The sequence below is a fragment of the Chinchilla lanigera genome, unplaced genomic scaffold, assembly GCF_000276665.1.
Source record: "Chinchilla lanigera isolate Chin_1 unplaced genomic scaffold, ChiLan1.0 scaffold00044, whole genome shotgun sequence".
Taxonomy (NCBI): Eukaryota; Metazoa; Chordata; class Mammalia; order Rodentia; family Chinchillidae; genus Chinchilla; species Chinchilla lanigera.
This window is the reverse complement of record NW_004955445.1, coordinates 14,263,030-14,285,646: the sequence shown is the minus strand read 5'-3', so window position 1 is coordinate 14,285,646 and position 22,617 is coordinate 14,263,030. Positions and strand designations below refer to the sequence as shown.

The window sequence follows — 22,617 nt, the reverse complement described above, 5'->3', positions numbered from 1 at the left end:
GCCCATGTTTAGGTCACTACTCAGAGATCCACCTGAAGACCACTTCTCTAGAGGGTGCTGCTCTTATGCATACGATGCTCCCCTCTTACCCCTCCTAGCTTTCTCCAGGAAGCTTTCTCATGTTGTGACGAAAGGCTTAACTATGTGATTAGTTGCACAATGCCTGTCACCATTTGCCACCAAAAAATAAGCTCCACAAAGGCAAGAAGCAGCTCTGCTTCCTCTCCACTCTCTCTCAGCTACTGGTAGAGGAAGAGGGCTAGGATGAGAAATCACAAAGAGCACAAACTGAGGATAGACCGAGGGAGGACATGGGGAAAAGTACAAGACAGAACAGTGGGAAATAGTGGATCTGCAGACTAAAGTCCTCAGAGGTGAGTTGCCCAGGAGAGGGAAGAGTCATCCCATGCAGCAGGTGCAGATGGATTTGAAAGAATGTGTTCTCTTCTGCAGAGCTACAAAAAGCTCATCTAAATTTTAATCCTCTGGATTGCCTGAAATGAGTTGGTTTTTGCAGTACTGGTAATCAAACCCAGAGCTTGACATATGCTAGCTAAGTGCTCTACCACTGACTTACATCCTTAACCCAGAGTAAATTTTCCCTCTGGAGTTTTCTTCAGGTGAAAAGTAGCAGGCAGAGCATGTCATGATGATGCCGTAAGTCTACACAAACACACAAAAAAATCAGATTTGCAGAGTTTCATGGTCTGTAAGTTACATCTCAATAAATCTATTAACAGAAGTGTCTGTCATGGCTTCCTAAACACAGGGTTCCTTGGTATGACACAGAAACATGAAGTGCACCCTGCCTATTGTATCGTGATTAGCAAATTCCTTTGTCTCTGACCCAGGAGACTCATGTCTTCTGCCTGCATTTATACACGGTGGCAGGCAACCTTGTTAGCCTGCAAATCAGGTAAAATTCCAGATTCTTCAGACAGATGATTTCATGGAATGGAGAAGGCAGGAAGATTTTCACAGAAGAAACAGCATCACCAAATACTGAAAGAAGGGTTCAGTATAGACAGTACACATGTACAGCAGCTTGACTTATAATTCTTCAACTTTACAATGGTACAAAAGTGATAGGAGTTCAAGAAAACCTACCTTGAATTCTGAATTTTAAACTTTTCCCAGGCTAGCCATCAGTGGCCCCAAACCCTGTTGAGATGCCGGACAGTGGCAGTGATCACAGCTCTCAATCAGCCAAGCAATTCTGAGGGGAAGCCATCAATACTGTACAATATACCATGTTGCTAAGCTACAGTGATCAGTCAGTTCCATGTATTAAATGCATCTGTGACCAATTCATGATGGACGTATCAGGATGTAACTCCATCGAAAGGTGGAGGAGTGTGCTATAAGAATTGATAAGAGCCCTTTGGCTTTAGCAAGGAAAGCGCTATCATCATTTACAAGGGCCACTCAGAAAGAAGCAGCAATTGAAAAAAACTACATTGTAAGAGTAGATATCACAGTCATGATACACAATTAAGAAGAAAATGAGAAAAGTTAGAAGGCAACCAGAGGAGTCCATTTGATAAACATTTCAAGAGCATTTTTATTTTGTTGATCTCATCTGTAGATTTGAGAAGCTCAAATACATTTAAGTATCTAATATGGTGGCTGGCAAACTAGAGATCGGTAAACATGCACCAAATAAATGTTTGTTAATAAGAAGCCACTTGCATAGGATGTAAAGCTGGAGTGGTGACACAAGGCAACAAGGTCACAAGGCAGGAGTGGAAGGATGAGCCCAGGACTTGAAAACACAACACAGAACTACATTCACATCCTGCATTCACTGCTCATGGCCTGTGTGAATCTGAGGACATCATTTACTCCTGCAAGGCTCGGCCTCTTTGTCCACAGATGGGGCTGTAATAACAGCTATCTGAAAGACTGGTTATGAGAATTAAATGCATTTTGTGTGTAAGCACTCAATAAATGTCAGCTGTTGGAAGTAGTTTCACTACTTAATCATCGTTTCACTGTGGTATGGCCATTATGCCAAAACCCAGTACAGAAGGGACTCTTGGTTCTGAAGCAGGCAGGGGGGTGGAGGAGCTAATCCACACAATTCTCCCAGTGCTGGGAGCCAGCGGCAGCCCTGTGGGGCACCAAAACAGGTCTAATGGAAAAATCATCTGCAGCGGCACAGACTGATGTGCCTCCTTATCTCGTCAGCCCTCGTACAGCTGACATCTAGCTGATGGGCTTCTAGAGCAAGAGCTGCTTCCTGCCAGATCAGGGTATGTTCCCGCTCCATTGCCTGTGATTTGTCTCAACACATACATGGCCCCTACTGAGATCTGCACGGAGCATTTGGACACATGGCCTCATTAGTGAAATGCTTCAAATGCTACTTATTTTATAACCTCTGATGGAGTGAATTTTCTTCAGAGAGAACTGGTGGTCAGCTCTATGGTAGGGCTGACAGGCTCTTCTCTGGGGTCCCTGAGGAGTTCCAGAACAGAGTTCGGTCAGCCATGTGCTTCCATAAAGCAGAAGGACATGTGTGGAATATTCTAAGCACCCTTATGTGTGAAGATGATTTGACGGCAATGACAAGGCTGTGGAAAAACCTGAGGGAATTGGAACCTTGCCCTTGCTGGGGACCGCCACTTCTGTCAGAATTAGTTACCCACCCGACCACAGCAAGGCTTCCTGCCAGCCTTAGAATAGTCTGTATCTCGAGCAAAGTGACCACCTTTTCTTTTTTAACAGGATGTACTTCTGTGTATATTAGTTCTCTATGTTCATTTTATAGTGTCTGGGTGTAACAGAAAATAGAAATGAAAATAAAAAGCATACATGATCTGTAATGACAAGTGCATTCATATTTGTTTGATAGTATTATATGTATATGCGTATGTATATAAGGATGTGGATATATTATATACGTATTATATGAATATGTGTATGTTTGTATATATATATGTGTTTTAATAAAAGTTAAGATATTGAATATACTGCTTTATAACTTGTTCTTTTCACTTAATTATATACTGTGAGAATGCTATTAAGTAACGTCTAGTGGTATAGTTGTATCAGTGTTATAGTAAGGTCTATAATCAGATATTTAGTTGCTTCATTCCAGCATTTATTTACTTAATCTCTCTTGATGGACACTTGGATTCTTCCTAGTACTGTATCCTATTGGGCATACTGCAGGTATATTTGATCCCCATTCCTGGTTATTTTTTATACACTACCAACAATAAAATCACCCACAGGTGAATATGAACCTTTAAAACTTTGCATAAATACTGCCTAGTTATCATTTAGAAAAGAGGTACCCATTTACGTTTTTATAGTGTTGCAGAGACAAGTCTATCAGTGAAGTCCTACCTCTTTGTACTCTTATTCTAAAGCAGCTTCCCCAAACTGTAAGCCACTTTGCATACACGATGTCCTACTTTAAATACACACCACTAGTTCCTTGAAAAATTGCTCAAAAACTGAAAAGTTTCAGTCTCTTAGATCAATGTGTCACAAGGAATTTTGAATGAAGGCTTTTGGCCATGGACCACAGCATTAACCTCTTCACCTCAACAAGAGACCCATCCAGGATGAGACAAGTTTGTTCATAATATTTACTGGCCTTTTGTTAAGCCTTTCACCTGAAGCTGTAGGAGTATTCTGGGCTCAGGTACAGGTGTTTCCACATAGGTCTTGGGCAAAAACTTGCATTGTAATTGCGTGAAAGCCAACAGTAACAAATAGAGTCCCAGAAGAGCATATAAAGTTTCCAGGAGGGCACAAACTAGAGATGTGAGCTGGTGTTCCTCTTTAATGTTTTCATCTGAAAGCACTTAAAGAAAAGCAGCCTACAGAGTTCTGCTCTGTGAAAAGCGAGACAAACACTCTCTACATGATACAGGTAGCCAAGATTTAAATATCTAATATGGTGGTTGGCAAACTAGAGATAGGTAAACATCTATCTGGGAGTCCAATGACTGCTTCAGAACAACTGCTGAAAGAACAACCACTGATACCCAATTTTGGAAAACCAAGACTCTTTCCTGAATCAAAGAAGTAGATTAAAAAGTTCCTATCTTTGGTGAGATAATGAAATTCCTCAGCTTACAATGGAAGTTATACCAGGAAACAGCACTACAAAAGCCTGGACCTGCTGCAGATGCCATAGGGCCACTCCTTTGGCTACAGTGTGCCCATTTCACTCGCTTTAGAAACTCTCAGGCTGTCACCCCAGCAAGTCTTGTAAAGCCTAGTGCTGGATCAGAGCCAAAGCAGTGCCTCAGGAGAAACAGGTATTGTCTTGGCCTGTCTCCCGTTGGGACTACAGCCATCTCCTGACGGTAATGTCTTGACAGGCACCTCCTATTTTGTAGAAAGATGTTAACCTCTGTGATGATCAATGCTAGGTGTCAACTTGGGACACAGGCTGCCCAGACAAAGCAATGTTTCTGAGTGTGTCTGTTAGGATGCTTCGGGATGAAATCAACATTTAAACCAGGGGACTCAGTAATATAGACTGCCTTCCCCAAAGTAGGTGGGTTTATCTGGTCTTTCAAGAAACTGAATACAACAAAAAAGGCCAAAGAAGAAGGAATTTGCCCCTTTGCTTCCTGCCCACCTGTTTGAACTGACCCATTGGTCTTCTCCTCTTGACCTGGGATTTACACACCAGCCCCTCCGAATTTGTAATGAAATGACATCCCAGCTTCCTGGGGTCTTCAGCTTGCAGACAATAGCTTGTATGACTTCTCAACCTCCATAACCCTGTGAGCCAATTCCTCGTAATGTATCTCTTTTTGTGTGTGCATTCACGGGGGGTGCTATTGGTTCTATTTCCCTGAAGAACCCTATGACTAGTACAATCTATTTCCAACCATACTGCTGTATACAAGCCTGGATTTAACTAGCCATGCAAGCATTTGCCAGAGAGTGTAATAAAAATATTCTCTTCTCAATATTCCCTGAAATACAGACAAGGGAGACAATACTTAGGGAGATTTCCTTGGAGAAATAGTTATCAAGTATATTCACTCACTAGCTATGTTTAGAGCATCCCAGGATGGAGATAGATTAGCAGAAAACTGGGGACCTCTGGCATAGCTGTCCCCACCGGTCCCCTCCGCCTCCCCTCCCTTCCCCAGATCGCTTTTACACAGAAACATCATTATGTGGAACAAGGCTATGAAACCCACTTGTGCGCCCTCCGTAAGACTGCGGCGAGGACGCTGTTCATTACATCACACAGTGTTTTCTTTATGAGGACTCCGGGGAACAATTCCTGTCTGGCCTCTGTGTGAACAACAGTTAGAATTTTCCTGAGCAATTGGTTTGTGTTTATCTCGTAGACGTCGTGAAACTGTATATCTGACAAGTTTTCTTTATTCTGTTGCTGGCTGCAGGGCTGTGGGCTCTGTTTGTGACCCGCTCCTCAACAGCAGGTGTGCAGAAATGCAGTTTTTGCATTATTATCAGCTCTAGTGTAGTCTTCCCTCCCATCTTGTGTTACCTCATTTTTAATTTATGCTGTCTTGTCATGTTGTATATCTCACTGTAAGTCACCTGAAAAACGTTCCGTGAAATAAGATTTGGTTTACATTGAAAAGTAGATAAATAAATAATAAGATGTGGAAGAGCTATACACTGTGTTTCTATCAATTTTCCTCAAAACTTCCATTATGTTCGGCTTTGACATCCTCGCTCTAACAGATCTAAGGTTTAGGGCATGCAACTCAGAATGGTAGCAATAACAATCATAAAATAATTGGAAAACACAAATAAAGTTGCTCAAAATATTGTGATCGTCCCAGTTCACTCCCATGATCTCGTCGAGGCAGTGCCACTGAAATGACAAAGCTTCTTGGGTCCAAGCTGCACTTTAATGCTAATTAAAATGAAAAGAGTAAATAACACTACCTAATACCAGAGCGACTTAGAAGGAAGAGCAGACAGCACTGTTTGCTGTAGTGTGTTTCAGTGTGCTGTGCTGCAAAGTAGCAAGAAAGAACTATTAGTCCCTAGATGGGCTTTTTCTCCCCTAGGGAGCTTCTAACTGCAGGAAATGGGCTCAAATTTAAGAAGAGAAGTGACAGTGTGAACTCCCATCAAAGAGTACATAGAGCTATTTGGGAAAATGAGCACATGGAAACACATTCAACATCTTTAGTCATCAGGGAAATGAAATTTCAAACCATGAAGAGCTACCATCACACACCTATTCAAATGGCTAAAACTAAAAGGGCTGGCCATAGTGAGTGCTGGGGACACTGTGCAGTGACTAGAACTTTTCTAAACTGCTGGTGGGAATGTAAAATTGTTCAACTGTTTTTGAAAACAGCTTGTCATTCTTCAAAACGTGAAACATCCATGTCCCCAGGGACCCAGCCATTCCATTTCTAGATGTTTACACAAGCGTCCACACGAAGATTTACACATGAATCCTCACAGCAATTTCTTTGTAATAGCCTCAGACGGCAAAAAATCCAACAGGTGTCTATGAGCACACGGATGCATAATAAACTGTGGTATAACCATACAAGGGGATATTTCTTGGCATTAACTCACTAAGCAAAGTATAGATGGATACAACACGGTGTTTAAATCTCAGAATAATTATGTCTAGTGGAGGTAGAGTATATATTACACGATTCCATCTATGTAAAATTCTAGATTGTGTAAACATACAGTGCCAAGAAGCAGGAGAGTGGCTGCCTATGGTGGTTTGCTGTGCTGGTACACATTGTAGTGGGGAGAAATGAAGAGAGGATTAAAATGGGAGAAAGAAATTTTGGGGAGTTCATAGCTATACAGAATAACTTGACTGTGGAAATAGCTTCACATATAAACATATATGAAACTTACACGTTATATAGTTTAAATATTACATTTCAATGATACCTTAAGAAAACATTATTTTGGGTTGTGGTACTGGAAATTGAACCCGGGGCCTTTACTGCCCTATTTTAAAAGTCTTGAGACAGAGTCTCATTAAGGTGTTAAGTTGCAGGGCTGGACTAGAATTTGTGACCCTCCTGCCTCAGCCTCCCAGTGTACTGGGATTAGCCACTGCCATAGGCGCTCATGGCTACTGTTCTAACTTCTGTGTTGCCCCAGGATTTGGTATTTGTGTTCATATTGGCAAGTCTATGCTACTGTTCCCACAGTGTCTATGCTACTGCTGCCACAGTGTGTATGCTGCATTCTCCCCCTTGCCTTCACCTCCTACCCAAAGAGATTCTGTCTCATCTTGTTAATGAACTAGCATCAAGGAACACAAATAATAGAAAAAGAAATTCAAGCTTAAAATACTTTCCTGATGATGTCACCAATGAAATCATTTAATCGGAGAACAGACAGATTATTTGTTTTGGTGATATATTGTGGAAAAAGAGTAACTGACTGCCCAGATACAGTGGTGAACCACTGTATAGATAGAAGAACTGTATAAATAATATCAGTATTTTGTGGTGATACATATGCAGTATCTAAAATGCTCACTTTGCCTTACACCTGGTAATCTGGGTTTAAAAGACAAAGTCTATAAGAGAGTAGTTAGGGTAAGTTATAGTCATAACTTCTAGAACTGGAATTTTTAGGTTTAGCCTCAGTTTGTCCATCCATGAAATGGGTGCACTGGTGCCAACCTGAAAGAATTATAGTGAAGATTTAACAAGATCATGGATGGGAAGCAGCCCCTAAGGAGCAGAAGTACTTTAAAGTATCCCCTCTCTGTACCGCCAAACCCTTCACATATCACATACTTTCTTCCTTTTCAGAGAGAAGGACCAGTAGGAGCAGGCACTTCCTCCATTCTTACCTGGAGCCAAAGTTTGTCATGCTGAGACCACTTCCCACCAGCAATGCACTGAAACGTGGCATTCTGCCCCACGTTCACCTCGACGTTTTGGAGTCGCAGAAAATGAGGTGCTTTTCCTAAGACAGAAACCAAAGAACACGTGAGGACAGGATTCAACAGCTTGCATCACTTCCCTGTCATGAATGGCAGCTGAAGATGGGCACTGGGCAGCAGGGCAAGTGTGCCTGGGAAGAGGCCTGGCTCCGTGAACAGCCGGTGGATCACTTCGGGAGGCAGGCATCGATCTATGGATTTTACACACATCACCTCACGCAAGCCTCGCCACGTTCCCCACTGCACAGAACAGAAGACCATAGCTCAGAGGGGTGATCTGGTTTCACACAGTCAGACACCCAGAAAGGAGGGAAGCAAGACATCAGTCCAGGTCCCTGAGACCCTCAAAGTCCCTGTTACCAGCTACTGTGTGATACGATTCTGTTAGATTGGCACATGCACCCTAAAACGCATCCAAATTCACTACTGCCCCTGGGCCTGGCACCAGATGAGAGAGGGAATCAGAGAACTCAGAGCTAGGAAGACAGAAGATTGGAGTGGGGTGGAGGGAAGATCTTCACCACACAAGGGTCTTTCCTGCTCCCTGGGTGGGCAGAAAATCTAAAGCTGAGGGAAAGCTCCTTTGGCTTGAGATCTGCACTTGACATTGGTGATGCTGCTGCTAACGAAGATGAGGCGAATGCAATGTGAGGGATAAGAGAGAGGAAGAGCACACTAGGAGCTGTCAGTCACTGGGTGCTGCTGTGTGACAGGTGCCACTTGCGGTGTTTATGTGCAGTAATTCATTCAACCCAGTGCCGCTGCTGGTGGTGCTACTCTATTGTATGCGAGGGAACTGGGATACACAGAAATCCAGAAACTTCCCCAAAGTCACGGAGCCCACAATGTGCTCTTACGTCTAAGCAACATCACTGCCTGAGCAAGACTGGGTAGTGGGACATGGATGCTGTGGATGTCATAGCAGCAGAAAGGGCTTTCAAATGCAAATCAGTGTCTCTAGGCAATCAGTCCTAGGATTAAACACACGTTTTCCATTGGGTAACTTGGATTCACCTTTTTCCTTGTTTGCTCTCCAAATACCAGCACTGTTAGTACTACATCAGCTGACCGCCCATGACTAGAGGAATGTGTCTTCATTGAGCACAGTAAAGGATCCCTACCATCCTCAACAAAGCCATTGATGAGCATGGCCTAAGCCAACCTAGAATGAGACCCACTGGAGATTTCTGAGATGATCAAAGAGGATCCACACACACCATCTTTCCAGAGGGAGTTAAAAACAGAAAGAGATAAATAGTAACAATAATGTCATTTACTGAAAGTTCCTCCAGTGCCAGATATGATAAACGCTCTGCATGTTTTATCTAATTCAACCTTATCACACCCCTGTGCAGCAGATACTGTTGTCATTTCCCCGCTAGAGAGATAGAAGCCAATGTTCAAACAAGTTTAATATTCCTGAAGCTACACAGTGCCAGTGAGAGACAGAAACAGAACTCATCCTGGTTCTATCTGAGCCCCAACCTAGGACTCACATAGCATGCTCTCTTGCATCTTGAGCATTGGGGATGAAGATAGTGCCACCGGACAGACATCCGGCTGCCAGGCCAGGCTCCTCTCCCTACTCTTAAATATTTTCGAGTGACCCCTTTCCTTGATTGGCTTCTTGCTTTGAATGGAATTTGTCTACCAAACTATGTCACCACCTGTAAATCTCCACAAAAGCCATAGGGCCTTTGCGCGATCCAGCACACTTGCTGGGAGAAAATAGACACCTTCTGCTCAGGTTTTGAAACTAATGACAACAGCCCAAAGACCCCACATGCTACCTTCAGGACCCTGTGGCTAGAGTGGCTTCCAGGGTCCAAGGCCCAGGGAAGACCTCTCCTTGAAGACTTCTCAGAGTTTAAGATTCCTGCATCTAGTCAATCTGACAAATGTCATGCTGCTTTGATTGCTTGAAATTGTTTTCTTTTGGTTCTCCTGTATAATTTTACGAAGCTATTTTTGGAACTATCAGTTCAAGTCAATTCTTCAGGAGGGAATAGAGTGAACCTTGTAAATCAGTTTATGCCACAGGTTTGGAGGGGGACATCCACCCCATCACAGAAGGGTGTACAGAATACTGGCTCCAGTGCTGGGAATATTTGCGTGAGGTTTTACAGGGAGGTGGTATTCCCTCAGCCTTTGGGACACTGGGCAAACAATTAAGCTCTGCGACATGTGCAATTAGAGATAGATTTTCTCCAGATCAATGTCCCCAGCTTGTTTTTGACTCCTCTCCTCCCTACTTTTCCTTTCTCAGCCACAGACCTTTTGTCTTGATTCCTTCATTTTCCATCCCTCTCCTTTCTCCCTTGTTGATTCGCAGTGTAGGTGTTTAATGGCCCCTGGTGTTAATATTCTGAGGAATCACTGCTGATTTACAGCAGAGATGTCAAACCTGTGTACCTACAAGAGCTAGATAGGTATGCAAATTAATAAAGTGGATCTGTTGTAAATCAAAATTAAAACCCCACCTCCTTGCCCTACCTTGCATTTTCCCGCTTTTGATAAAGATGTGGGTAAAATAAAGACTCCTCTCTGTAAGAAAAACAGTGTGGCAAGCACAATTATATCTGGTATCTGACACCAGCCTCAACACTGGAAAGGCGACAGAGTGTAGGGGGGCTCTGGGAGAGGTGCAGACACCTTGTGTCCCACAGAGAGTGGGCAGCTGCTGCTTCAGACCAGCAAAGGGAGGGAGGGAGGAAAAGTGCTTTCATGGGGGAGGGGGGCCTCAAGAGAAATCCAGATATTATATGAAATCGCTCAATCTAAAATCATGCCTGAATTTTTTAAAAATACCATGCAAGTTTAGCAAAACACATCAGCAGGCAGGCTGTATTATTTTGTGGTTTCTGATATATTGCTTTTATATTAGTCACCTGGAACAACTTCCGCTGGACACCTTTGCTTTGTCTGGTCCCGTTATTTCAGTGACACCCCCACCCCTCCATGTACCACACTGTTGGGATCGAGTGAATGTGAGCCATAAATCCCAGGAAATATCTCCACCAGCCTCTCCTCACTCAGCACCCTCTTTGTGGGCCTCCACTCTTCTCTGTGCTCTTTGAGGCCTGGTCTTACCCTTGACACATGACCGAAATCTCTCTAGGGATCCTCCTCATGTTGCAGACCTGTGAGGCCCTCCTCTTGGAGCTCCTGGCCTCTCTCACCCTCTTTCTTCTCTCCCCTGCTCCAATATTCGCTTCAGCCAAACTCTTTTCCATTATTTCTCTCCCCACCCCTCTTTAGCTTTAAGAGAGAAATTATTCCACCACCTTCAGCTCACCAACCTTCAGCCACACACAGCTGACCTCCAGACCCAGGCCAGGCACCATCTGTGGTTTAAGCATCTCCCACCTCCTCCCCTCTGAAACTCAGCCTCCCCAAAACTGAGATCCCGCAGAATGGGGTTAAGAGAAAGCTGGCTGTGCATTTGGGGCAAAATGCTGGTGACATTTAAACTCCTGCAGATGTCAGTGCAGCATCTGAAGACGTATTATTGTGCCCTTTATCTCGCTCTTTAAACCTGACAGAGCTCAGTAGGAAGCCACACAATTGAAGATAAAGCTCAGTACATACATTAGAGACGTGTTGCAGATGCTCTGTGGGCTCAGGGACGTGGCCTGCAAGGTTGTGATGGGAAAAAAAATAGATTTAAAGAATTCCAAAAGTCAACTGAGGAGTTAGAAACTTTGAAACCAAGTGGAAAATGGTGCTGACATTTATCGTACACAGTGATAACTGCAGAGGCCTTGCTAATGGCTAACGCTGAAAAATGGCAGCAACAGTAACTATTGGCTAAACTACTTTTGGAATAACAAAAAAATGTTAAACGGGCTATAAAGTGTAGACAAGAGACTTCAGGGTTGTAAGAGAAAATAATTTCTTTCGAGTATCACACCGGACTGCTGGTCATTGCTTTGGAAGCTTTCAGGCAAGCTTTAGAAGCTTTAACGTGATAACTTCAGCTCTAATCTGTACATGATGCAATTTGCAAATCAGACATTCACCCCCCAAAAAACTTTTGGAATAATTAGTAAACTCACTTCTGGATAAACTCTGGTCCTGTATTAATGGAAAGCATGATTTGAAGGACAGACAGGAGAATTAAAAACTGGAGGACCTAAAGGAAATGCATAATTTTCAATATAGTTAAATATTTCACAGCTTATGAGTAATGTCATAAATACACCCATTCTAAGGCTGAGGGTTGGAGAAAGTGCTGTCAGTGTAAAGGACAGGTCACAAGCTCCTATATATGGCAAGACATTTAATCTCATGAGCAGCCCCCCAGGCCATGGTCATCATCTCAGGAGCCAGCACACATGCTCAGCTCTCCCCCACACTTGCACGGCCAGCTTCCCTAAGCCAGAGATCTGGAAACAGATTTCTTTCATGCTTTGGTCTCCCAACCCAGCTCATCAAATAAGACCAGGGAGCTCTGATACCTGTATACATCTATAATCCAGCCACCACTCACTATCTCTATGGTTTTTTTTGTTTTTGTTTTTGTTTTTTGCAGTACCAGGGATCGAACTCATGACCTTGCGCTTGACAGGCAGGCGCTTATGCCACTGAGCTATATCCCCAGCCCCACTATCTCTATGTTTTATGTTTCTTCATAGCACTACCATCTGTTATGGACTAAATTGTGTCCCCTGCCAAATTCGTATGTTGACGCCCTGATCCCCAGTGCTTTAGAATGTGACTATATTTGGAAATCGGACCTTAAACAAAGTGATTGAGTTCAAATGAGGCCACTGAGTGGACCCTAACCTAACCTGACTGTGCTTATGAGAGGAACTTTGGACACACAGAAGACACCAAGGACCACACACAGAGGGAAGACCATGTGGGGACACAATGAGGAGGTGAACATCTGCAAACCAAGGAGAAAGGACTCACAAGAAACCAAATTTGTCAGTACCCCTGACCTTGGACTTCTAGACTTGAGAAATGTAAGAAAATACACTTCAGTTGTTTAACCCACCCAGTCTGTGGTATTTTGTAACGGCAGTCCTAGCAAAGTAATTCACCATCTGTTGTATATCATAGAATTACCTCATTACTTGTTTTATTTTCATTCTCTTTCATTTTAACGGAAGCCTGTGAGAAAAGAGAATGAAAAGAGAACACACTCCCATAAACCTAGTGCCTGGCATTAACTACATGCTCCATAAATACTTGCTGGTTGGTAAATGGGCGACTCTTCACCACTCTGGTCCAGCTTCCACCATTTCTTGCATGGCTCCAGAACTTTCTTCACTGCCATTTTCCTGACCTTCACTATGGCTCTTCAACTCATTTCTCACAGAGCAATGAACTGATGTCATACCCATCTCTAGTATTGCTTCCCTACACTTAGATTAACATCTAAACTGTTCATCATGATGCTCAAGGCCCTAAGTCAGGACCCATGTTTACTTGCACCCCTTTCTGCTCTGTCCCATCTGCTCAGCACACACCAACAGCACTGAATGACTCCCACCTCGGGGCTCCTGCGCATCTATCACCTCTGCCTGAAATATTCGGTCCCCAAGCCACTGCACAAGAAGCTCCTTCCTATGATTCCGGTTTCAGCTCAAGGCCACTTCAAAGACGCCTCCCCTGACCACTCCACCTAAGGAAACCACCAATCTTAGTCACTCATATTTACTATATTCACAGCACTTAGTGCTACTTGAAATTATTAATTACTTATTTAATATAACTTACTTATATAGTGCCTTTCTTCCTGCTGCCATTTTGCAAAGTCAACAGCATGAGCACAAGGACCTAACTTGTCGTTCTTAAGTAAACACCCTGCCCAGAGCAGTTCTTGAATACATAGCACACATTCAATAATCCACTTGTTGAAAGAAAAGATAGAAAAACTCATGGGCTAGGTATGGATTGAGCACAGGTCCTGGTAAGTGGCTTTGTGAGGCCCTACTCAACTCCACATGATCCACGGGCTAAGGACACACATCAGCTAACTACATACGCTGCCAAAATTTTCCACATGTAATTAAGTGGGATTTTCCTTATTCTAGCTGCTCTTACTGAGGCCCCACATTGTGGTTTCTGGGAAACTTGTTCTTAAGCCTCCAAGCAACTGAGGTTGAACTCAGCAAAGCACATTATGCAGGAATAAAGCCAGGGCCACGTCCTCCTGAATTATATCCCATGGCCCATTTGCTGGGTAACTGGCTCTCAGCAGTTCTATAACCAAGCAATCCATACTCCTCAGCAGGAGGAGGATGAAGTTGTCAGAAGAATCCTAAATTCACAGCAGCACCAATGAAAGGAAGAGTCCAGGGAGTCATGGGACTCTGGAGGTAGAAAGGCATTCAAATGCCACCCAGAGAACACTCTCTCTTATCATACTTATCAGGAAGAGTGGAGTCTTTTCTCCTGTGGTGGCAACTATGGACAGTGCTAGAAGCAAAAGAGAGCTTTTACCAGACTGGGACAAGACAGAGTAACAAGGTTGGTTGCGATAGTAGAGGTGCTGGGACCGAGGGAGAGAAAGCCATGCTATATTCTGCTGGGAAGAGCCTAGCATCACCTACTGCACAGACCAAGTCCAGGCATCCAGCATAAAAGTATGAAGCAGGAACTCAGGCAGATGCCCCATAATGAACACATACAGGGACTAATGAAGGTAGAAAGCTTGCTTGAGGAAAACTGCCTAAAACTAGGGATCACGTAAGGCTGAGGGTATGGTTAAAGGGATCACAGATAGAGCAGACATCTCCTGACAGTTAGCTAGTCTTAAACCAAAGATCACTCTTCAGTGGGCAGCTGATGCTAACTCCCAGGGCGGGAAATACTGTATTTAATCCTGGTAAGGAGAACTCATGTGGGTGTCCACTATGTAAATGCTGCATAGCGGGAGGATTTCGAGCATCCTCTTCACAGAAAGCCTGGTTCAGCAGTGATATTTCACAAGCATGATTAAATGGATGGACCCATCCATTTAGAGTTTTAGAAGAAAGTCTAAAAGGCTCAGGAAGTTACCCAGAGAATACAGACTTTATGTCAGAGTACTGAAGAGGCTAGGGGACTTCAGCCTTCCTGAGATGCTGACTAGTTTCTGAGTTTTCCAAAAGAGAAGCATTGTCTGGAACTTGGAATTTACCTCCAGTTCCTCCTGAGAAGGTGCTGAAAGGCAGTGAGTCACACTATGGCATTTTAGCACCAGGAAGAGGGAAAGATGTGGTGTGTGAGGGTCTGACAAATTCACCGCAGCAAAGTGGAGAAAGTAATTTCAATTAAAGCAAGATGGATGTGGCTGAGATGAGAACAGCTCCCCGATGAAAGGATTACAAGGCTCCTAAGTAATATATATATGATGTCTCTTGAAGTAGCAGCAAGCCACACCACAGCCCACAGCACAAGTGCTATGGGTTGACCCTTTGACCATGCAAGAGTTTAATCCCCAAAGTTATTGGCATTAAGTGAGTGACCACTTATTCCAGTTGTGATGTTTAGAGGTGGGGTTTTTGGAAAGTGAGTAGACTTAAATAAGGTCATTAGCATGAAGCACTTATGAGTAAATCATGGTGTCTTTATAGAAGAGGGACAGAGACCTCACAGACACATCCACTCCCTGTTTCTTGTCACGTGATGCTCTGTGCTGCTTCAGGACTTTGCCAGAAAGTCATCACCAGATCTGGGCCAGTGCCACTGCCATGCCCTTTAATTCTAAGACTGTGAGCTAAATAAACAAATTTTCTTTTTCTTTCTTTTTTCTTTTATTTTAAAGAGAGTAGTAAAAGGGAAAGGAAGAACAATAGCAGCATGCCAACATCACAAACACAAAACAAAGCAAGAACATTAAAAGTGATGCAGGGTTTCAAAACCAAATGATAGGAATTAACAGTGGCTGTGATACTACATATTGTTATCTTCAACTACATTGCTCAGATTACCAGATCTTCCATTCTTACATCTGGTAAATAAACCAACTTTCTTTTCAAACTTATCCTGCCTCTGGTTCCTCTTTACAGTAACAGAAAGCTGACTAACCCTATGACTCATGATCACACCAGGAAAGTGACAAGAGCTCTCCTAGGTTACCTGGAACTAGATGACTGCCCAAAAAATGACAGGAATCTCCAAAATGCAAAGTACTGACAAATTAGGGGGCTAGCATCCCAGCTATTCTCTCTGTGAGCTGCCTTAATCCCCATGCATATCCCTTTGATTACAGTCCCCTGGAACAAACGTCTCTAGAAATGATGTCATCACGATCACCTTCACTCAGCGCTTGCTCCCTTTGATTCAGTGGGGAAAAGGAAGCACATTCAAATACCTTCAACTGAATTCTACAAAGAGGGAACTTCAAGGGGAAAATGGATGGAGATGGAGGATGGTGCGACTTTGAGTATTCTTGACACTGTACCATAAATACTAACTGCTAGCAGAAATCTCTCCCTATGCCTACATGGAGCTGATGAGTATATTTTAAATTATTTTTAAAGAATTAATAGCTTTGGGGTACTTTTCCCTGTGAGTGAACAGTGTGTTAATTTGCTCAGTGTTTTGGTGTCATTCCTTTTTTAAAGACAATTGCACAATATTCTATCCAAAGCCCTCTAATTCTTCCACTTCAGTGGTCTGAATCCCACTAATAAACAATCAGGACTTTAGTCTCCTTTAATAATGGAGAGAGATTCAGACGAAGATGTTTTGCCACTCTCTGCAAATTCCTAGAGGTGTTCCCAGTTGAGCAGGCCAGCAAAATTATGGATTTATTCAGGACTGATTGCATTGGGTATGTAAGCATTTTTGCAGGATTAAAAGAGAGAGCGAGTGAGAGATGTTTGTGAGCTGAACAAACAGGGGAAGTGTAGCTTCCCTGCTATCCAGTCTGGCATGGAGTAAGGTTGCACTGGGGGAAAGGGACAGACTTACTGCACGGATGAGCAAGGACTCGGACCTCATCCACCGCGATGTAGCCAGGATGACCCTTCAAAGAGACGGATTCAAAAATCACCTGCAACACACAGGGCAGGAGTCAATTTTGCAGAAGCTGTTTCACGCGTTTATTTTAGCTGGCTGCCCATTCCCTAGTCCCTTTATGTTCTAGCTGCCCATTAGGACCAACCAAAGAAACCCTATGTTAGGACAGCATGCTGCCCTGGCATTTGACTTGGATTTTAAAAACAAGGCAAAAGACCACACTCTGGTGACTAGTGACCAACGTCAGCCCCATGGAACATTTTTAATGGATTTCAGAAATAACACTAGATGCAGGAAAAACAACCTGAACCTGGACCAGGGACCCCAATTTACAGCTTTTTCATTGTGGTTTTAAATGAGGCACAGGGAAGAACCACTTCTGAATGCCTCAACTGTTTCTGAAGGATGAGAAAGATGCTGACCTTGGAAACTAGCAGAAGCCTAAGAGATTCATTCTGATTTAATTCTACATTGCCTAGTAACATACTCATTTGGGTTTCTTAATAGCATCTCTTAAAAATAAGAAACAACCTACCTGTTGATGTCCATGAATAGAGAGCTGTAAGTTCTTTGAATTCTTCACTTTGACTCCAACCTCACTTCTTATTAAAAATTTCATAATTCAGTGAATGGCTTCCTTCACACCCAACCTTTATCTTCATGTAGGGGATATAAAGAGCTTTGTGGGCAACACCCTTGACCTCCCTAATTACAGGTACCTTCACCTTCCAGCCCATTACAGCTGCACCCTCAGCCTTACCTTGTCCCTTTCTACAACTTGGAAAGTCCCCTTTCCCACACTGTGGTATAATTTCGTACTCCACTGTCCATTCCCAACTCACTTCTCTTTAAGCTGCTTCTTGGGCTCGTATGCTATCTGGACCTCTGCTCTTCCAGAGTCTATCCCTACACCTGGACTTTTCTATACACTCCACAAGCCCACATTCCCCCAGGCTAACACCTATACAATTCTCTGCATAAGCCCCAATTCCTCTCCACCTTTATTCCAACATTAGCGTCTACTGCAAATCTGCCTTCTCTGCTACTGTAACCCCACACAAATGTCCCCTTTCAAGATCCACCTTTTCAGTTCGAGCAGACATCACATCATCGAGAGGCAAGGGGACAGGGAGGGGCTGATTTCTAAAGTGCTCTCCATTCGCCTCATCTTTACTCACACCAACAACAATCTCTTCTCAGCAGGAAATGCCAGTTGTTTTTGTTTTTCTTTTTGTTTTTTGTCTTTTTGAGACAGAGTCTCGCTATGCAGTCCAGGCTGGCCTTGAGCTCACTTTTGTAGCCCAGGCTGGTCTCGAACTCGCAGTGATCCTCCTGCCTCAGCCTCCTGAGTGCTGGGATTACAGGCATGCGCCACCACACCCGGCCCCGTATATGTGATGCCGGTGCTCTTGACTCAGACATGTTCCAGCTTCTTGGTTTTCTCTCAATATTTTGTATCTTCAAGCCATCTCTTTCATCCCTGACCTTGACATAGGTAAATGCTTAGAATACCTTTCTTGAAAGATACCCCTCTGTAGTAGGTTCTTCTCTATTACCAGCCAAGTATGTTTCAATCACACTTCAAATTCTCCACAGTTGAATCAGCACTCACTCCCAACATTTCCTTACTCCATCCTGCAAAACCCCAGCCTGCCAAAGAATTTGAATTTCGTCTCTGACAGCCCCCAGAAAAACTGCTTTCATGACTGACGCCAGCAATACCATAAATGCGGAGTCCAGTGAATATTTTTTCCAGGCATTATCTTGCATTGAGAAGGAAGATGATGTAGTAATTGGGCTTAGTATCAAAATGCCTGGGTTAGAGTCCTGACGGTGCCAATTACTGGTATGCGACCTTGGGCAACATAGTGTACTGCTGTGTGACTCAGTTTCTGTCTGTAATTACAATGTCTACCTCATCGCATAAATTTTCATATTAAAGGAGTTAATGTTCTCCTTTGGACATCAGAATATTCTCAAGAAATGTCTACTCCAATTATTACCATTAAACCACTCCTCTACAATTGTCAGTGTTCATTACTTCTTCCCTTTGGGATCTCTCTCTTATCTGGGCTCTGAGGATGTTTCACTGTCATGATTTTTCTCATGATCTGAGACTATTCTACCATCATTCTGTAGACCTCCTTTGCCTCATCGCTCAGTTTCTTCTTTACTTGACAATAGTCAGTACTAGCGTTTGTTAAATCTGTCCTTATATTTCCAGCTATCAGGACGGACCTTAGGAAGCTGCCATTTATAGATCAAAACCAATCAGGTATCAATCTCATTGTTGTGGTCCAACCTACCTTCAGTGTTTATCTCTACCACCTCGACAACCTCAAAACAGACCCTGTCCCTCAGTCTTTTTCTCCTCAGTTTAAGCCAAGCCTGTGGATGGATGGCAAGATGTGTGACAAAATCATCAGGAACACCTCCCTGTGGAATCTTTTTGTGGCTTACGTGCTCCAGATCTGTGGATTCAAAGCTCAGTGTTCTCAGTGGAACCTGGAGCTCTAAAAGTTATAGCAAGTGAGTAGGAAACTGTTGGAGGCAGGGCAATGGCTGTGAGGAGGCAGCTTCCTTGGTGGTAGAAGATCTACCAGTGAAGTAACATGTGGCTCCTCGGGAATTATGTGAAGTGATGGGGCATGAGAGTTGCACAGAACAGGGCAGTTGCTCTAGCACAACAACCACTCTAGCAGAGTGGTTTATTAAGGGAGCCGGGTCCTTCAGAGAGAACTAACAAACAGAAGTGTGGGAATGCTTGCAAAAATAAAATTTGGGTAACTGCCTTTCCTTCAGAAGGGGAATTCAACTGAAAGCCGTTCTATAAAGAATCAGATGTCTTGCTATAATTTTTTAAGAACTCAAAGAAAACCAAAATCAAAGTCCATAGCAAAAAATAAAGAAAACTAGAACATATGAAATCAATACATTTAAAAATAAATTGCATGAACATATTCAAACTGTGTAATAAAAACTGGTAAATGAAAAACTAATTCTGTTCTGACAATAAATATAAGTGAGTTAAAATAGAGACAATCTCTCAGACTAAATAATCAAAGTCTAATTGCATGCCACAACATAAACACCAAAAACAGCATGGCTCAGTAGCCTAATCAAATAGAAAAGGCAAAGACACCGTGTATATTTATAAATAAATATATATTATATAAATATAGTATAAAATGTTATATTACTAATGTATAATATAAGTAGTGAAAAATATGTGTAATGTAAGGAAAATGTATTAGAAAGAGTGAAACTTCTGTTCAAATGCTTATGGATTTATGAGAAGATCAATGCTCCCATAATCTCCCATAATCTCCCATCATTTGGGAGCCTGGGGCAGGAGGATCACCTGAGTTCAAGGCCAGGCTGGGCTATATATTAAGTTCAAGGCCATATATAGTGAGACTCTGAACTACCTAGCAAGACCCTGTCTCAAAAAACCAAAGAGAAAAAGGAAGAAAAGAAAAGATCATAAACTAGGCCACAGTATAACTTCAATAAATCTCTCAAAGAAGAAAATTATATAGGTTTGGGTCTATACACTTTCTAATCAAATTTACTAAAACTAGAAAATAATGATCAAGTCTTGAAAATCAATTTCTTAAAGTTATACAATACCTTTTAAATAACTATGTTGTCAAAGTATGCTTTATATCTTAACAAAAGTCTGAAACAAAATTGAAAGTCACTGACAAGCTGAGAACAATGCTTCCAATACATATGCCAGCTAAAAGGAATATATCTTCTTTGTGTGCAAAAAAACTACTGAGAATTTAAAAAAAAAAAAGAATAAACCCTCCAAAAGAAAAACTGGCAAAGGATTTCAGCAGGTAATTCACAAAAAATAAAGTGGAATAGTAATTATCTATGAATGAAAAATTTTTAAATGGCACAGGGAATTCTCAGAAGGTGCTCCAGAGGATACCTCCAGCTTAGGGTAGAGATGACTGCCCCATCATTGTGCATTGGTGAGAAGAAGCCTCCAACCATGACCTGGCCAGTTCTCATTCCTAAGGACTGATATCACAAGACATGGGAGGATGCCAGGACCCTCAGAGATGCAAAGACCTAGCTGGGTGTTCTGAAGACAGACAGAATGCTCATATTTGGCCAACTATACTCAGAAGGAAACTCAAACCAAGGTCCCTGAAGAATGAAAATCAGGACAAGGGAGAGGAAGGACAACAGAGCAAGCAGGAAGTCTAGAAGTCTACTCTAATGTTGGCGGGAATGACCCAGAGGGAAGGTGGGTAGAGGACTGAGGTAGACCATGGAGCCCCGGTCAGTTTATGTCAGTACATGGAAGCAGGGATCCTGAGTACAGGGACCAAATCAGAAGACCTCAGCTGGGAATCTCAACTTCGTGAAGAACATTCTTCAACCCCAAGGCTCCCATGTGGACTTACTGTCAACTGCACATGGACCAGCCCTGGAACCTCCTAGGAGACCTCCTGGTGCAGGTGCTGGGGAAATGGGCTTGCACATAAAGGTGCAAAATTCTCCCTGTGAATGAGGAATTGGGAAAAGCCAGTAAAAATTTTCCCAAAATAGGCTCAGAGATGTCTACACAGCACTGTAAAAAGATGGGTTGTGTGCATTGAGGGGAAGGGTGTGGACATGCTGGGCTGTAAATTAAGGGACCTGCTATTTTACTCTCTTGTATTTCTTGAACAGAGAACACATATGACAAAAAATGTCAAGGAACTACAAACATTCTCTTAAAAGAGAAAACTATTGCCTTATTAGAACTCTTAGGAAGAAGACCATATAAATTTTCATGGGAAAGAATTACTTAGACCAAAATTAAAAGATATCCTTTCCCACACCAGGCAAGAAGGCCTGTATAAGATGAGGAAGAGGATCTGGTGTTTAGACGAATGGGTGGAATGAATGAGGGAGGAGATGGGGTGGATTTCCAACATAGGGAGAGTGGGTTCTCCTATCATAAACCTGTTGAATTGCCAGCGACATCACTAAACCCATAGACTGCTGGATGCCAGGGGAGTTCCTGAGAAAGGACCTGGGTTTCAAATTCACCCAAGTCAAAGTCAAATGAGTCTTCACTTCAGGAATCTACCTAACAACAAGGACTGGATGAAAGGTCATTTCAAGGAGATGCAGAGCACAGCAAGCAGGTGGCAGCAAAATTAATGAAAGTTCTTGTATTTTTTTAAATCTTGGGACGGAAAAATTCAGAATCATTACAAATATGAAACAGAATTAACATTACCTAGATAAAGAGCAATCCCAAGCTCGTGGTTTAACAGACATTCCACCAGCACCTGACTTCCCCGGAGGAGGCCAGTGCGGCACAATGGGCTGCTAAGGGACCTCCTCCCCTGGGGCCTGCCGAAGGTCCAGCATCAGAAAGCCCGATAATGAGAATGATGAATTTGTGCGTATCACAGGGCTATAGTCAAATTTAAGACTATGACCTATGACTTTAATAAATGAATGCCTAAACCATTGAATCTGAAATCCAGCAATGCTGAAAAACAAATTGTATTTAGTCCACAGTATCCTATGTGCTGGACCAGAGCTCAAGATCTGGTGAAGACCCATTTTACTTTTGCCTTTGAATCTTCTAGGATGTTCCATTTGTGAAGCACTGTACCTCTCTCTGCAGTATGAGTAAGTGTCAGTCTCCAAGTATGCAGGTGCTTGGGCACAGGTGTGGACCTTACTGTTTGTGGTCATACGAGTACACTGGTGGCTATGTGTGTATGAGCATATGACACATATGTGTTTTCCAAACTGCTTCC

At 42.9% G+C, this 22,617-nt stretch overlaps 1 protein-coding gene across 2 annotated transcripts in view; it reads right to left on the bottom strand.

Moving 5' to 3' along the window:
• Positions 1-22,617, bottom strand: part of Ptprt (protein tyrosine phosphatase, receptor type, T) — a 775,250-nt gene that overhangs the window by 675,354 nt on the left and 77,279 nt on the right. For both annotated transcript variants that reach the window (XM_013518366.1, XM_005392501.2), the window contains exons 3-4: positions 16,796-16,877; positions 7,796-7,911 (exon numbers count right to left, since the gene is read on the bottom strand). In XM_013518366.1, coding sequence (XP_013373820.1) covers positions 7,796-7,911; positions 16,796-16,877 — 198 coding nt within the window. The remainder of the gene's footprint in view (positions 1-7,795; positions 7,912-16,795; positions 16,878-22,617) is intronic.